The 17660-nt window shown below is 38.2% G+C and overlaps 1 protein-coding gene across 4 annotated transcripts in view; it reads right to left on the bottom strand.

The window, feature by feature from the left end:
* Positions 1 to 5457: 5457 nt before the first annotated feature.
* JAK2 (Janus kinase 2) overlaps positions 5458 to 17660 on the bottom strand; it is a 57799-nt gene continuing 45596 nt past the window's right edge. For all 4 annotated transcript variants that reach the window (XM_075726988.1, XM_075726987.1, XM_075726990.1 and 1 more), the window contains 4 exons: positions 16135 to 16307; positions 14796 to 14913; positions 11937 to 12050; positions 5458 to 9225 (listed from right to left, as the gene is read on the bottom strand). In XM_075726988.1, coding sequence (XP_075583103.1) covers positions 9118 to 9225; positions 11937 to 12050; positions 14796 to 14913; positions 16135 to 16307 — 513 coding nt within the window. In that variant the 3' untranslated portion in view covers positions 5458 to 9117. The remainder of the gene's footprint in view (positions 9226 to 11936; positions 12051 to 14795; positions 14914 to 16134; positions 16308 to 17660) is intronic.

Below are 17660 nucleotides of genomic sequence, written 5' to 3'. Positions count from 1 at the left end.
TCCAATTCAATGCCATGGAAGTGTGTTTTTTCTACACAGCACGGATGGGTCTGCCTTAGTAGGCCCTCATTCTGGTGGATGAGGTTGGTAATGGAAAACACGTACTGAAATAACAGTATATTTCTGTTCAGGTAGGAGTAGGTAACATCAAACCATTTGACATTGCTAAGCTTAATATATTAAGCAAAATGAGCATGGGACAGGCTTTTCACTCACTCATCTCACACCCCCATATACAATCACCCGAGACCAGCCCCAGTTATCACCCCCATGAGCCAGCAGAGTTAAGCCCAGGGGACCACCTCACTCCTTCCTGTCTACCTCACTGCAGAGCTTTTAAGCGGCAGCTCAGTTCCAACGTGGAGCAGCTCCACTTCAAGCACATCCTGCCTCTGTGTGGTGCTGGACTCCCACATTCCTTCCGTGTGCCTCTGTGCTGGATCGCAGCACAGCGTGCTCATGCACTGCTCCCCTCCCATCCTAAAGCAAGGCTTCACCTTTGCCAGCACGATTGCAAACCTGGTTGGCCTGCGCCAAATCTTTGTAGATATACTAACCAAGCACGCTGACCAGCTCTGGAGCCACAAGTCCCCAAGGGCCCAACAGTCCCAATACAGGAAGCTAAAGCTCCTCCAGAGCAGCCTCTTTCTTCCATATAATATTGTTCCGGTAACAGCATGGTTGCCCAGACACTTGCAACATGGAATGTCCAAAAAGCCTTTGTAAAGCAGCTGTCATGTCTTCATATCAACTTCCTCGTAGCCTTTGAGTTATACACCTTACAGCAAATAAAATCTTGCTTAGTCCTGAGAAATGAAAGGCATATCCAGTACCTTGCTGACATGCAAGTATTCTTTATTTAGATCTTCTCCACAGATTTGAAACTTAAGTTGCATCTCATAAAGACCTTTCAATATTGGATACCATTCTGCTTTTCATTTTTCATTCATTTCTTCTGCAAAGAAAAGAATATGAATCAAAAGTATGGATGCAAAAAGCAGGGAAGCTTGATTCCAGCTATCCATTCATCAAACTGCGTGTTCATGTTCTAAATACAACCCCATGCTCCTGAACTCTAGTTCATGCTCCAGTAATCTGCAGTTTGGGGTTAGAAGCTCAGATATGCTTTCTATACCTTTTGCTGATGTTGCCTAGCAATTGCAGTTTAGCTCAATTGGTTCATCATTTTTTAATGATACCATTACAAAAAGCAAATTATCTGTCACCTGCCACAATCTTCACCACAGCCATGGTGCAAAAGGATGCATTCCGGAAGGGTGAACCCAGTGCTTGCAAAGGCCTCACAGAAAGGTCCCCTGCACAACGCCCTTGCAAATGCTTCAGTTGTCACACAGCTGCTTAGATCTAGACTCAGGCATCCTCCTCCCCTTATACCTCCAGTTGTGCCTGGCAGCGAGCAAGTCTTGCTCCCAGATGCTCCAGACCTTATGTGCCTTGGGATTTGCATGTGCATTGACCCAACAGCAACAACCATGAATCAGAATTACTAGGTATGCAAACTCCCTCCGAAATGCCCTTGAAGTACGGCAGCTCTTGTTTTTGCCTGCTGTGACAAGCAGCATTTCTGCCATCACAGGGACTCCCCGCGCAGAGCATCCTGCCAGCTTTTGCGCAGCGGTGCGGGTGGAGGCTGCACAGGGTGGAGAGGCAGATCCCTGCCACGCTGGTCGCCGGCCTCCCAGCTGCACCAGCAACTCCGGCGTGAGCAGGCAGCACCAGCAAGTGCTGAACTGCCCACGCCTCCTTTGTACAACTTCGTGTTTCTTCTGTGAAGTGCTGTAAAGCTTCCAAGTTAGCATTACTTCAAAGGCAGCTCAAACACTTTTTTTTGGAAGGCATTGAAGCAGCACTATGGTTTTACAGATACTCTAGGAAGGAGGAGTTAAAAAAACCGACCTGGTTTATGACTGGGTCACATCTTTCAGATCTTACTGCCTACTGCAACATTTTCCAGATTTCATTCTTCCAATCCTGTTTCTTTTGACCTGTTCGCATCCCTAGTATCTGACTCTGTGGGTTGCATACATGGGGTTAGGACACACCTGGACTTCCCCAAGTTTTACCTTTCAGTCCAATATTGTGTGGCTTTAATGTGAGAATTTTTGCTTTCTAGGCTGCTGCTTACCTTCAAATTCCTGTTTTCTGGAGTTAATACTGTGTACCACATGCTTAACAAGAGTGCAAGACAGACATGCAGTGCAGACACAAACAGGTTGTATGGCTTTCTGAGAGCAGCTACCTCCTGTACAAACACAGGAATTCGCGCAGAAAGAAATCACGCTTGCCCCTGTAGCACCAAGCTTGTTACTCACGTGCTACGCAGTCCCTTTACAGATTTCAGATGAGAAACTCTGGAAACTATATGGCAACTCAGTGTGTGCATGGACTTACCTTCTCAAACCATGCTGGAGCGTGCTCAGAGCAGGGCAACGAAGCTGGTGAAGGGTCTGGAGCACAGGCCTTATGAGGAGCGGCTGAGGGAACTGGGGTTGTTTAGTGTGGAGAAGAGGAGGCTGAGGGGTGACCTTATTGCTCTCTACAACTACCTGAAAGGAGGTTGTAGTGAGGTGGGTGTTGGTCTCTTCTCCCATGTAGTTAGCAATAGGACAAGAAGAAATGGGCTCAAGCTGCGCCAGGGGAGGTTTAGACTGGATATTAGGAAAAATTTCTTCACGGAAAGAGTGGTCAAGCATTGGAACAGGCTGCCCAGAGAGGTGGTGGAGTCCCCATCCCTGGAAGTGTTCAACAAACGGGTAGATGTGGCACTCTGGGACATGGTTTAGTCTAGTCTACCCTTGATTGGTTTAGTGTGGACTTGGTAGTGTTAGGTTAATGGTTGGGCTGGATGATCTTAAAGGTCTTTTCCAACCTAAACGATTCTATGATTCAAAACCTTAATCTGGTTTAACTCCAGAATAGGACATACTACCATACACAGTTTCAAACCTGTCAGGGTACTCAGCTTTTTTTTCCATAAAGTCTCAGACTTGACAAATAAAATAAAGTTGCATTGGCTGAAGAATTCCACTGAGTTAAATCTTCCTCTACAAAAATAGTGTGATTCAGAGGAGAGGTAGGTTGCTTCATCCAAAAAAAAAAAAAAGTTTCAGGTAAGACTTGGGCAGAATACAAATGTCAAAATTGGATCCTAAAATAACAGCTCTGTTACCACCCAGACTTTCAGTAGTGACAGTACTTTGTTGCAGAGACCAGTATTTGACTTTCTTTTAGTAAGCTTACATGGATGTGAGGGTTTTGTTTTGGTTTTTTTTTTAATAAGTTCACTAAGTTTCACATCTTTATAACACAGAAGGGAAAAAATAGTTAGAGGAAATGTAAGTGATGCACAGTTGTTTTTATATGTGAGTTGCTTTTGGTTTTTTGACTGATATTCTTCAATGAGCTGAAGTTTTATGGTACAGCTTCATATGGAAAATGCAACTGAATACACAAAACCCCAGATACACAGCAAATTAGCTATTGCAGTCTTGCAGAAGTTTAAGGTAATAACTCAGTTTAGTATGTTACTCAGTCTTTCTCATTCCCTGGGTGGGGGGAACCCCAAAACCAAAACAATACAGTTCATCAGAATTCAATACTTGCTGTGCTGCAGTATTAATTTAGCTAACAGTTCTTTAATCCTTTCCACTCCTGGATGTTTCTGCATTGCTCAAAATAATTAGTCACATAAAACTTGAAGCATTTTAAGCTTTACCTTGTTCTTCTTCTTTTATTAGTATTACTTAGCTATAACCTTAGTATTTTATGTTTCTGGATTTGCTCCTAGTGATTGGTGTTACAAAAATACCTATTCATCTGCATTACTAGGGCAGACTCAACTCTGTCAGCACTCTGTAACAGACAAATATCTGAACTAGTATCCACTGCCTTGGTTGCTTTATACAATTAACATAATTAGTTTCTACTTGTTTTTTCTTTTAAATGCTTTCCTGAATCCTTCCTGAAATGATGACGTAAAATTTTGGAGTGATCTTCACAAATACTGGACATTCTTATTTTTTTCCAAATTACTGTCCACAAAGAATGTTTCACTTAGTCTGACTACAGTTTGTCATTTCTAAATCTGAATTTCAGAATTCATTAAAATGACTATGAATATTTATCACAAAGTACAAGCAGAACATCACACTATTGTGTAACATGAAAGTGAAGGCTATAGCGTCCCATACTGTATTACATGGGGACAACATGCTTCATGACATTATTACATCTCCTACAGTATTTTCTTCTTCAAACTTTTTTATTTTCCCAGAAATTTATTCTCTAGAACAATTAAAGATCCCCAATTATGTCAGTAGGTTTTGGGAGGAACAGCAGAAGTACTATCTATAATCTTTAAACTTCATTGGGATGGTATTTTTTCTCATTAAAGAAAATAAAATCTGCTCTGAGAATAAGATGCCTTTTTTGTGTGGGAAGGGGTAACTGAACTAGCTTAATTTTTACTTCTACCACAGTAGAGTAGCTTAAGTATGTATTTGCATGCTTGTGCTTATATGCATATTTTCCATTTTGCCATTTGTACTTCTCAAAATTTAACAGCAGCATTCAATTGCTCACGGTAAGCGGTGGGAATTTTCATGTAAAGTTACAGGAAAGTCATATGAAAAGACGACAAAGTAATGCAGATCAAGAAGTGGTTTCATAAGAGTTTGTGTTAGAAATTCTGAAGAACTGTAGTCTGATAACAGGCAATCTGTTAGCGGTCCTTGTCTTACAGACTTGCTTCTCTCTAAAGGCTGAGAGTAAAGGGAAGTGCTTTTTCATCCCCAAATAATTAGCTTAATGAAAACGTAAAAAAAAAAAAAAAAAAATTAAAAAACCCCTCTCAATGTACCACCTTTACTCTGGTACATTAAGTTCCTTCCAAAACATGAACACTACATATGGCTATTCTGGGAAGGTCACAAAGTTGTATGTGCTATATTCTACCCCTTTATACAGACCAGCCCCTCTTCAGTAGCGATTTAAACACCAGTAACTAATTTTAGGTATTATATAAAAGAAAATCTTGGCAGGCATGTGCCATTCATTGTATTTAGTTATTTTATTTTCACTGTCCAAACGCAAAAGAAGAACACAGTTAAGTTTCAGGTATCAATACAGAGTTTTCTAAAAAAATATCCCTTTCGTGTTCTCTTCAATAAACCATGTGTTCAAATGTTTGCAGTCCAACCATAAGTAGCAGGTGTCTTCTTCCCCTCCCCCCCAAGGGACTTTTTCTACTTTAATATAAAGTATTGTAAGCCTCTTATTCAAAAAGCAAAATTCAGAAAACACTTCTTAGCCAAAAACCTGTTCAAAATTGCCATCTGGAATAGCACAACCTTAAGCAGTTTCCTTTGGTATAGTAATTCTTGTATTTTTCAGTCAGGTTAGCTCTCTGTGGGTATTTTAGATTTAAGGCAGACAACACACAGTTTAGAAATATATTAGCACATATTTGTCGTGGTATGGCATTTTCAGTAGACATTAGTTTTTCATAAATCATTGTGTATTTCACATTTCAGAAAGCTTCTTCAGTGTTGAACACCAGCCTTTTTCCATCAGTCATCTTGTTGTTCTACACTTCTATTTTTGCTCTCAGAACTCTATCCTCCAGGTGTTTGTGATCACACATTCCTGAAAAGCTTGCTTTCTTTACACAAGAGTTACATTTCTTCATACGGTAACATCTTTTCCCATACATTTCAAGGCAGTTGGTCAACAACTCGACTAAATCCAACAATTAAAAAGTTAATTTCTGGAAAAAAATTAAAATTATTTTTACATATATTTTTACAGTTATATTCATCTGTACATTTAGTAACAATTATCTCAACTATGGAAGCTTTTTATCAACACTGGGACTTGACAAGAATACGGGTTTCTTTTCCTGAAAATTCATTCCTCCTCTGGCTTATTACATGACTGTTGCAAGGTTGTGGAATATATTTAAAAACTATTTTTGAAACTTAACTTATTTGTACTGATAGACAACAAACCAATATTATACTAGACGATACTTGTTTGCAGAGACTATAAGATAAATTGTGCACTTACAGAAAAACTCTTTCACTTCAAATATAAGTGCAAAGCGGTAGTTAATATTTTAATTCTACATTGTAGCAGCAGTCATGTATGCATAAACCAGCACTTTTTCTACAAAAAACCTCACAGCATTTTGCGTAGCATAATTACACTAAAGTATGACAAATGCAATGCCAGCTGAAGAAGGTTTCTAAAACAAAGAACTGAGTCTGTTAATACAAAGGCTATATAAAAATATGGCATTATACAATGCTACTGTAGATCTGAGAGCTTTTGAAATGCAGTTTGTTGGTTTTTTTTAAAAAGGTTACTACAATTGGCAGTAGCAAATTCAGCAAAATCACTGCATTTACATCCTCAACAGCTTTTTGAGAAAACCATTTGGTCTGCTCCAGGACCTAAATGACACTGCAGATGATCGCACATCCCCCAAGACTCCTAAGCACTACTTGGTCCTATTCACCCAGCTAACAATACTTATCCCCAGTGATAAAGCCCTTTGCACAGACAGTTTTGTTACAAAAGACTGTATGTTCCTGACCAACAGCACAAAATTACACTGCAGTGTAGAGATATGGCTTTCTCTAAAAAATATAAAGTATTAAAGTAAAAAAAAAAAAAATTCCACAAGACACTTACAAATTATCCTTGAGTTCAACACTATATTTATGCAATCAAATAGACTCTGTAATCAGTCATACTGTAGTAGAACATGAAAAATACTTTTTATTCACTTGAAAAAATAGCAGACTGGAAGATTTCTTCATTGCATTACACGAACTTCCCTGAGATTTTTACATAAATTATGTTTAGTCTACTATATATTGGAAACCAATTAGCTACCGAGTGTCATACACTGCAAATTTTACATAATTCCTGCATATGTTATCCAGCTAAAATGCTGTTTCAATGCTTTAAAGCTTTATCTTCTTTTGTTACAAAAAACACATACACACAACTGAGACTACAAATGCAAAGACATTTTTTGCACAAAATTTTAAGTCTTCAAAGCAATGTATAGAAATGGAGAAAACATGTTAAGTTGAACAAAGCACTTTAAAGTTCTTTGCAGCTTAAAAACTGATTGTGAAATTAGTTTTAAAAATGATCTATGCAAGTGCTTGGTGGCAAGAAAACCAACAGAAATTATTATTAAATGCAAAGGGCAGAAAGAGGGCTGATGCTGCCCTCCCTCTTTAGCAATCTCCCATATTATAAAGATCATAATTTTCTATGAGTGATTGTAGGAGAGAAACATCATAGTGGTACAAAACATTGCTATACTGGCACTATGTTACACTAAGTAAGGATTTTTATTTTTTAAAGTTGAGGTACTTAAACTTCTGACAAAATAGATGTAGTTAACTACAAATCTTAAGCAGGCCCCACAGTGAAACTAACTCTTCTGTTTCACTGACTCACTGCCACAAATTTTAAAAACGAACACTTCATTTTAAATACACATCTGGATGTCAGGTCAGTTTGCCAAGTTGTATATCCCCTTAATTGAACTTCTTTCAGCAAAAGTCCAAGAAGAACAAGCATTGTAGTTTGCAAACAATAATGCTTAAGAATAAGTAAAAACAACAAAAAAAGATTGTTTGAAGTAAAAATAAACAAAACCTGCAACTTTACTGCTTTGAGATATGAGATTATCCCCAAGTTTTATGCCTGAAGGCAAAACCGAAGAGTTGTCTTGTCCATGAATTCCTGTTAGACTTATTTCAAAAGCTGAATTATACAGCTAAGTAATCTGTTCAGGTTGCTCTGATCTTCCAGTTCTCAGTAACTGGGATCACATCCTTGCCCCCCTCTGAGTGTGGAGCAATTGCACTTTTAATTCCTCCTTTCAAATAGTCTTATGTTGGGTATTACCACAGAAAAAAGAGGAAGTAACTTAGCCCACTTCATTACAAAATAGACTTGGTGTGGTTGTGACTGGCCGTATCAGATACTGGGCCATAAGCATTCTTTTTTTGTGTACTGGAAGGAAGGTGATAAGGTGATCGTCTTAACAGAAAAGTGAGGAACTGTGAAATGGAGGGAATTTTCTTTTTTTTTTTTTTTAATTCTGCTTTAAAAAGTTCCCAATTTATAGGTACACTTATGACTGCATGAAAATTACAAAGATGGAAAGAATAAAAGAGCAGCATTTAAAAGCAGTATGTTCAGCTTTTTCATATTCAGAAACAAGCTGAAGACACTGCCTTGTATAAAATGGCTTCATTTCTACTTGTTATCACTGTATCTTCAATTATATAAAGGGAATCTAATACTTACTCAACAGAGGAAAAGAAGAGTAAGAAAAACTTCATAACATATTTACTTTTTCATTTTAAATTAAAATTTTCACATGGATGAGTAGGTTTTCTGGCTCTCCAAATTAAGAACAATTTGCTCCCTTTCCCTCAGAATACTTACAGTACATCACACAGCCTATTATCTCTTTGCATATATTGCTGGCTGATAACTGATTCAGACAGGCACATTAAAAGTTTCTGGGTTACATAACCACTTCTATTTTGTTATAGAAAGAAGCCTTTTCTGCATCAACAATGAAAAAATTATAAAACTGTATTAACAAACACAAGCCCTTGTGCAACACACAAAACAGGGTGCCAAGTTACTGTATACTCAGCGTGGAAAGACTTCTAGAAGTCTTTTCTGTGCATCTCCATTTCAACAAGGCAATACACTGTCTTTTCATCTCTTAATCTCACCACATTTTAAGTCACCTCTTTTTTGCATTGCCAGGTAAGGCAAATGATGGTGTTGTAGACTGACCATATATTAGATTATTTTATTTAGAAAAATAATTTCTCTCCCTATTGAGAACTTCAACATGTTCTCATAGTAACAAATATATCCTGATAAAGAAAACCAGCAGGATTCCTCAGTACGCAGATTGAGATAGGATATTTGCCACACAGATTTTACTTCCAGCAAAGGTAAGATGCACATGTGTACATATGTCAATTATACACAGCAGACCAAGTACATTTTGTTCTACATTCCATCACATCCTCTGAAGGAGGGACATTTTTCTCATCCACCCATGTTGTCCCTTATATGATCCACTCGCTGAGCAAGGTCCCTAAAGGTGGGGCGCTGGGTAACATTATTGTTCCAGCATTCTTTCATGATAGCATAAATCTGTAGAAGAAACAAAGAAAATTGGTAGTATGTAAACAGATGCTACAAATAGTTAATAGTTACTTTGAACTGGTGCAAAGAACATCCAAGTTAACTTTATGCTTCCAAACAACAGTGGCACAAAAGTGTGCCTAAAGTCTTGGTATACCAATCAGTTTATCTATTTGATCCCAATGACAGCAAGAAGTGAGGATAGCTAGCTCTGCAAAAGCCCTTATTATAAAATGAGATTTTTTTTTAAAGTTAGCATGGAAATTCACTCAGCTAGGTTTTGAAATTTTTAAGATACTTATGTTATTTTGCTATGTTTTTATCTTCTTGCTTGCTCTTATTTTTGGAAAGCTCAAAAATGTTTGAAATTACAAATTCTTTACAAGTGTGACCAAAAATCAGATTTACAAAGCCAGTGATTCTAAATTAAACTTCCCCTGCAACATTAACATACACTTCTCCGCATTTGTATATTAAACTCTTAATTGTTCTTCATATATAAGCAGAAATAAGCCAGAAAAGTTACTGTGCAAATTGAACCCACTTCTAGTAGAAGTAGATTTAAATGATTTTTGGAAGATATTTCCATTACAATAGGCATCTGGCAACAGTTTTCTCTTTTTTCAAACATGTACCCAATACCTGGTCACAAAACAACTTGCCAAGTTCTTCACCTGTACTCTTCTTACTAATTTAACCCAGATTATTATTACCAGCTTCTCATACTTCCAACTATTTTTCACATGTTGCTCAAGAACAATCTGCACAGCTCCCAGGAAAAAAAGTAGCATCAGTTCCTTGTTTTTCAGCAAATCTGAAACTCTTGCATTGACCAAGCTGCTATAGACCCAAGTCTCAAGCAGACTGTAAGCTACAGACACCTGGAAAATTCAGTATCTCTGACGACTGGCCTTTCAGGATCAAAACAGGAAGAACACAGTTTCTGACAAAAGAGAGACATTTCCATCTTCCTTTGATATCTGACGAAATGTCAGACATTGAAACCTTTGAATTAGTTTGGATACGGTTTCAATAAAACAGATTATGTATTATCTTATACATATGACATTCTGGTTATCTACAAAAAGCCAAACCTTTGCAATTCAACAGTTGCTGTACTCATAATGCAAGAAAGGTTACTTCAGAGACTTCTCTTTTCATAGAATCACAGAATGCTTTGGGTTGGAGGGAACCTTTACAGATCACCTAGCCCAACCCCCTTGCAGTGAGCAGGGATAGCTTTAACTACATCAGATTGCTCAGAGCCCCGTCCAACCTGACCTTGAATGTTGCCAGGGATGGGGCCTCCACTACCTCTGGCCAGGGTTCTTTTGCTGCAGCCCAGGATATGGTCGGCCTTTGGGGCTGCAAGCGCACGTTGTTGGCTCATGTCCAGCTTTTCATCCACCAGTAGCCCCAAGTCCTTCTCCGCAGGGCTGCTCGCAATCCCTTCATCCCCCAGCCTGTATTGATATTGGGGGTTGCCCCGTCCCAGGTGCAGGACCTTGCACTTGGCCTTGTTGAACCTCATGAGGTTCACACAGGCCAACCTCTCCAGCTTGTCCAGGTCCCTTTGGATGACATCTCGTCCTTCTGGCGTGTCAACTGCACCACTCAGCTTGGTGTCGTCTGCAAACTTGACTCTCCACAGACTATTTCTTCCCCTATGGCTTCCCTGCCCCACCTATATCATTCTTTCTCTTCTCTGCTAGACCACTTGACCCTGATCTCTCCTCTGCCTCCCATTTTGAATGGACTGTTTCTCAACTTATTGCCAAGTCTGCTTGATTTTAAAGAGATGCAGCAATTGATCTGAGCTGGAAGTTACACATGTTAAAAAGCATAGCTGTTTTACTTATATTCTTTCCCTACTGATTCACCTATCCAGCCCTACCAGTTTGACTCAAGCTGAAGTGCACCCTGGTCTGAAGAATAGAGAACTACAAGACTTAGAAGTAGTATGAAAGTATTTTTTAAAACTTCTGGAGTATTAGCAAAACAAAAAAAACACTAAATTTGTGTTCTCTGAGGATGGCTTTACATACATATACACTTCAGTATCTATGAAGAACATGAATACAGATCTGAAAGGCCTGAACATACAAAATCTGATTCACATACTTAGCTGTGCCCACAGTCTGCAGGTAGCTCTTGGCTGAGAATGCTTGACAGTGAATAATATATATGATAAACATGGGTATTCCTATGCTTGAGGAGGGAAGACCAAGAGAAGGAAAATAATCAAGATAAGGAGTTCTTTAAATCTTGGAATTAAATATGAAAAACATTACCTAGATATAAAGACACTTTTGCTAAATGCTACAGACTTCAAAATACTCCACAGTTTACAGCTTTGAACAAGAATCTCTATATGAGACTTCCATGGAACAAGTTCTATATACCAATCTCATTGCCTTAATAAATTCATATTTTTGAAATAGAAGCCTGAGTGCCCCAGTACAGCAGTCTGTCATAATAGCCCTACTTCATATATTTAGAAAGACTACCTTCTAGGCTCCTGAGGGAATGCAATCTATAGAATCAGAAAAGAAATGTGATTATAGTCATCATGCAACTGATAAAATAACAGCACGACCATTCTGCTTGTACAAATACTTCAGTAATCCAAGCGGAGCGAAAGCCAAGGTTTGCATTTACCAGGTACTCACCCTGACTAAGCACCTTTCAGACTTTAGTAACATATTAATACAATACTTCACCTCATCAGGGCATCCATCAGGTCTTGGTAGTCGTCCATTATTCTTCAAAAGCTCTATCAAATGAAATACAATCATCTGCCCTTGTTTATCATTGCCAATCATGCGCATGAATTCCTGAAACAGAAGACCAACTGTCATAAATAATTTTTAAAGGAAAAAAAGATGCTGCAATGTTCTTACTAAGGGAAAATTCTTTATAAGAAGAATAAATAATAATAAGAATAAATAGAATAGTATATAACAAGGATAAAATTAGAAATTACAAGCCCAGAGAATATATCAATAATTACAGATATTTTTGTGTGTGTGGCTAAAAATAAGATGATACATACACTATTTAAAGCAATAAGTGAAAAATCTTCTTAGAAAAAGTTGATGATCTTGGTGATTAACTAGTTCTAGTTAGTTCTAGGATAACCTCACAGCTAATTCTAAAGAGCTCCCCGAAACATTAAAACAAGATCTTGATGCTTTGAAAAATCCCAAACAGAAAACAGATAGTATCATAGTGATGTATAAAAAAAAAGGTTAACAGGATTAATCAGTAACTTCAGGCCAGAAACAGAAGCATAATTAAAGCCAGCAAAAATGGCTTAGATAAATCTTGCTATCCAAAAATCAACATAACCCAAAAAGCAGGTTAAAATCTCACTCAGATTGCTAGAGATCAAAAGTAAATGAGGAAGTACTATTAACTGAAAATAATTTCTAAGCACAACATAACAGAATTATTTTTCCTTCAATGCTACATTAAGTTTCTTTAATGTTCCTTGACATGAAAATGTGAAACAACTGTTGGTAGAATGTGCAACTGGCCAAAGTTGGGGAAACAATGTATAATTATAAAGTCCATGACAGTTTGCCCTGGTTTCAGCTGGGATAGAGTTAATTTTCTTCCCAGTAGCAGGCACAGTGCTGTGTTTTGGTTTTAGTAGGAGAAGAATGCTGATATCACACTGATGTTTTTAGTTGTTGCTGAGTACTGCTTATGCTTTTCAGCATAAGCTGAAGGGCTTTTCAGCTTCCCAGGCTCTGCCAGGTGCACAAGAAACTGGGAGGGGGCACAGCCAGAAGAGTTGATCCAAACTGAACAGAGGGCTATTCCATACCATATGATGTCATGCTCAGTATAGAAACTGGGAGGGGGCTGGCCGGGGAGCAGCGATCGCTGCTCAGGAACTGTCTGGGTATCGGTCGGCGGGCAGTGAGCAATTGCATTGTGCATCACTTGCTTTGTACATTATTATTATTATCATTATTATATTGTTGTTGTTATTATTATTATCATTACTATTTTACTTTATTTCCATTATTAAACTGTTCTTATCTCAACCCAGGAGTGTTTCTCACTTACTCCTCCGATTCTCTCCCCCATCCCATCAGGGTAGGGGGAGTGAGCGAGCAGCTGCGTGGTGCTTAGTTGCTGGCTGGGGCTAAACCACGATACAGTTAAACAGATTGCTTTGGCTAACTGGTAAAATTAATTTTTCTTGATACATACCAATAGGATAACCAACCTGATGAAGTGGTGAATGCACATGTAGAGTTGATTTATTCAAAGTATATTCCATCTGAGCCCATGACTTACTCTACCACCTTCCATATCCTAGTTCTTCTGAAGAACTCCTCCAGGCATCTGCAATGTTTATGTTATTATGCAGGAAGAGCTCCCCCTGCCTTGAGAATTCTTCCTTGATAGCTTAGTCATTGTATCGAATTACTAAGAGGTCCAACTGAGGTCAATGCAGAGATCTTCCAAGCGCATTTTTGCCTATCATCATTGTTTAGCTCTCACAACTACATTTGCCAGGACCGAGACACTGGCCAAGGTACAGCTCCAGTAAATATATAAGGCTTAACTCTCCTCTGTTATGCCTGCAGAGGACTGCTAGGTGTAACTAAGACTCTGAATCTCATTTCCAATTGGAGAACTGTTATTATCATAGAATCATAGAATGTTTTGTGTTGGAAGGGACCTTTAGAGATCATCTAGCCCAACCCCCTTGCAGTGAGCAGGGACATCTTCAACTAGATCAGATTGCTCAGAGACCCATCCAACCTGACCTTGAATGTTTCTAGGGATGAGGCCTCCACTAACTCTGTGGGCAACCTGTTCCAGTGCCTCACCACCCTCATTGTAAAAAATTTCTTCCTTATATCCAGTCTAAATCTAGCCTCCTCTAGTTTAAAACCAATACTCCTTGTCCTGTCACAACAGGCCTTGCTAAAAAGATTGTCCTCATCTTTCCTATAGGCCCCCTTTAAGTACTGAAAGGCTGCAATATTCAGTGTACAAGTAGTATTTTTCTCCATCCACTCTAAATTTGTCTTTAAAGGTCAACAGTCTACAAAAAGCCACTCTCTCTCTTGAACCTCAATAACTTACTAACTTGGGTTCTGGTAACATAATGAAATAACTTCAAGTTATCACCTTATTTAAACCAACTTAATATTTACGTATTTGTTCGGCTCAGCCTTAGATTTGGAATAGCATTAAATACACATATAATGTTGCAATGAAACAGCTGTATCTGGACTTACTCTCCATGAAGAATGAGAAAGAACAATCTATAATAAGAGATATTAAAATCTTTTTCAAACAGTTAGGAGTTACAGGATGGATACGACCTGCACAGACTATCAGGTAATTTTCAGATGTCCTTTCCTTCTTATGGCTTGATACTAATATGTCTTAGCATGTTGCTGCTTCTGATTGGATGCTGCCTCATAAACACTACAGTATCTCCAGAAAAGGATCAGTAAACATCAAACTATTTAGGTATACAAACAATCTGTATATTTTTGAAAATTTAAATAAACAAACAGAAAACCTCTGAGAACTATTAACTATGTACTTACAGCTGGCGGGCTTTTGCTCTTGTCGATGTATGTGAAGAGTTCATACAAGACCACACCAAAACTCCACACATCAGAGGCCACCGAAAATTTGCTTTCTGTCAAAGATTCTGGAGCATACCTGCAACACATGGTAAAAGGAATATTGTTCTGTGTAACAGTGTCTTTTTGGTTTTGAAGATATTTCTTTTAAGATGACTGATGTTTTTCCATGAATAAGTGTTCTTTGTTCATAGGCATTAGCACATCCTCATTTCCTTCCACTACCTTCACTAATAACTATTCTTTTAGTAGTAGTTAATTGGTATTAAAAACACGAACCACCTTAAACAAACACAGTTAGTGATAACTATATCCAACTTTGGTTTTTTTCCAACAAAGCTGTAGATATTTTTCTTATCTGTAGTGCGACTAAACAAGATTTTGATGTAATAAGGCCTGGAAAGAAAGACAATTATAGCCGGTAAGCATCCTTCCATCATTTTCAGTGAGCCTTGAACTGTGTCCCAGGTACTTCTGGACTTAATCTTTACAACTCCCAATAACATCTACTAAGAAGACATTCTTTATTATTTATCCTTTAGGTATGATATTTTTACAGTGCCTATGGACTAAAATCACATGCACGGAACGGCACTTTCTTTTGCTATCTGGACATAAAATGTTTTTTATCACAGTTATCTGCCAGCATATTTTCTAAGGTATTTCTATGTCTTTATAGAACACAACTGAAGTATATATTTTGCATTCTGAATACAGTCTACTGATTTCTATTTCATAATCCTTCAGTCTCCCACAGGCTACACAGAGGGCTCCTTTCCTTTCCAAGTGCAGCTTGTTGGACCGTTACTTTGGAGTAACTTAGACATTCTCTGGAAGCTCAATGCCCAAATACAGACATCTACCCAAATATTCAACCCAGCACTTTATCCTTGCTAATCACAGTCTGTGGGATTTAACTCCACTTGATCAACAGAGGGTCCGTCCAACAGATCTCAGCTAGGAGATAGGAATGACCAGTGTTAAGGGAACCAAAAGGTCCAAAACTTTGAAAGCATCCTGAAAAGCGGGCCCTTTTAGATTTCTTTTATTTTTTAATATCTTTCCTGTTGCATACTATTTCTTTGAAATATTTTGGCAATTTTTAGGGGTTTTTTTTGAAAATATGTTGAAAAGACCTACACGCTGTTCTGTGAAGTCAAACATCATGCATGTGACTTTCACAATGCTGGGCAACTGACCTGGGGTTTGTACTTAAAAATTCCACAATATGCAAAACAATTGGCTGAAATTGCAAAAACTGAAAACTTGCCATGATTTCATATACCAAAAGAAGACTTACCAAAATATAGGGCTTTCACCAGGTTCTTTTACTTTGTAGTATTCTTTGTCTTGTGGCAAGACTTTTGTCAATCCAAAATCTCCAATTTTAACTCTGTTCTCATTCTCCACTAAGATATTTCTTGTTGCTAAATCCCGGTGAACATATCTTTTTGTACCCAGATACTCCATGCCCTAGGCGTAAAGTTCACAAACACAACAGGAAAAAAGTTACTTTTACCATTAAGTAGCTGCACTTTCCCTAAAGGGGTGAATTAACCTCAAAGTTAAAACTAAACACAGATTGTTACCGAAATTGGTGTGCTTGAGGATTTGTCTTTTCTGAGGAGTTACTTTTTATAAGTGCAGGGACTTCCCTTAGCTGAAGGAAGACAGACTGAGCACCTGTCAGAGCCAAGTGTTTTTTGATTATGTAGCTGGATAGCTGTTACAGCTCCTTTCTGTGGCCAAATGCAGTTTGCTGGTGATAGACATAAGGAAAACAAAATTTGGGCTAAGGTACACAATCCAGGGTAGATAAGACGACTGTCCTGTTTCCATTTAATTTCATCTTTTTTCTTCACTTTGTACATTTGCTTTCCTGATTGCTTTATAAAACTTTATATTATGATTCCTTGAATTTGACAACTATTCTCTGACTGTATTCCCACCTGTGTGTCTTGTTTCTCTTCTGTGTGGACCATTATTCGCCAACACAGTTCTGCTTATTGTTTTATTTCCACAGGCTGCTGTAACAAAACATGGGTCCAAAGCCATGTCACCTTTTGCTGCTGATGATCCCTTCTTACCAATGCATGCCATTCTTTGCTAGCAATGAAATGTGGAAGAAGCCAGTGTGTGGCTTACTAAACAAAGAATGTCTTGCTTACACAGCAATAAATGGTGGACAGAAGTTGACACTGCACAATGTCAAGAGATACCCAACTGATAGGTCAAAGGAAACACAAAGCAAGCTGTCAGTTTCAGAGTTTCATAAGAAAGCATCTCACTCCTTCAACACAACTGAAAAGCAGTAAGTGATGCTAAAAACATCATTGAATTCAAAAGTTTTGAACGTCAATGTTATACCATGAATGCCAAAAGATTTCTTTCTCTCTTTTTTATTTTTTTAAGTGAGAAACCTCAGAAACAGACTGACTCTGAAGTCCAACCTTCCTCTCTCAGACTTGTTACCTCCTAGCATGGCTAGGTGGTATTGCTGTTTACTCGCATCCCATTCCAAAACTGTTCGAAAATGCCCTGCTCTTCATCACCCGTTTACCCATTGGTATCTTGAAAAATACCAGACCTAGCTTTTTCAAAGCAAGGTTCCTGGGTTTCTGATACAACCAACCTATGTAAATGCTATAACTTTTTATTACTACTACATACTCTACTGCAAACAGTCCTAAAGTTTCTCTGATGATAGTAATTTTTCCTATTAGCCTGGAAAATACCTATTCTAAGAGAGATACTTAATTGAAATCGTGCAAATTCTAAGTGGGAAGCATAATCCTGTGGCGCTACTCTAACAATGGAGTTGAATTT

The sequence above is a fragment of the Pelecanus crispus genome, chromosome Z (genome assembly GCF_030463565.1).
Source record: "Pelecanus crispus isolate bPelCri1 chromosome Z, bPelCri1.pri, whole genome shotgun sequence".
NCBI lineage: Eukaryota > Metazoa > Chordata > Aves > Pelecaniformes > Pelecanidae > Pelecanus > Pelecanus crispus.
This window is presented reverse-complemented; position numbering and strand designations above follow the sequence as displayed.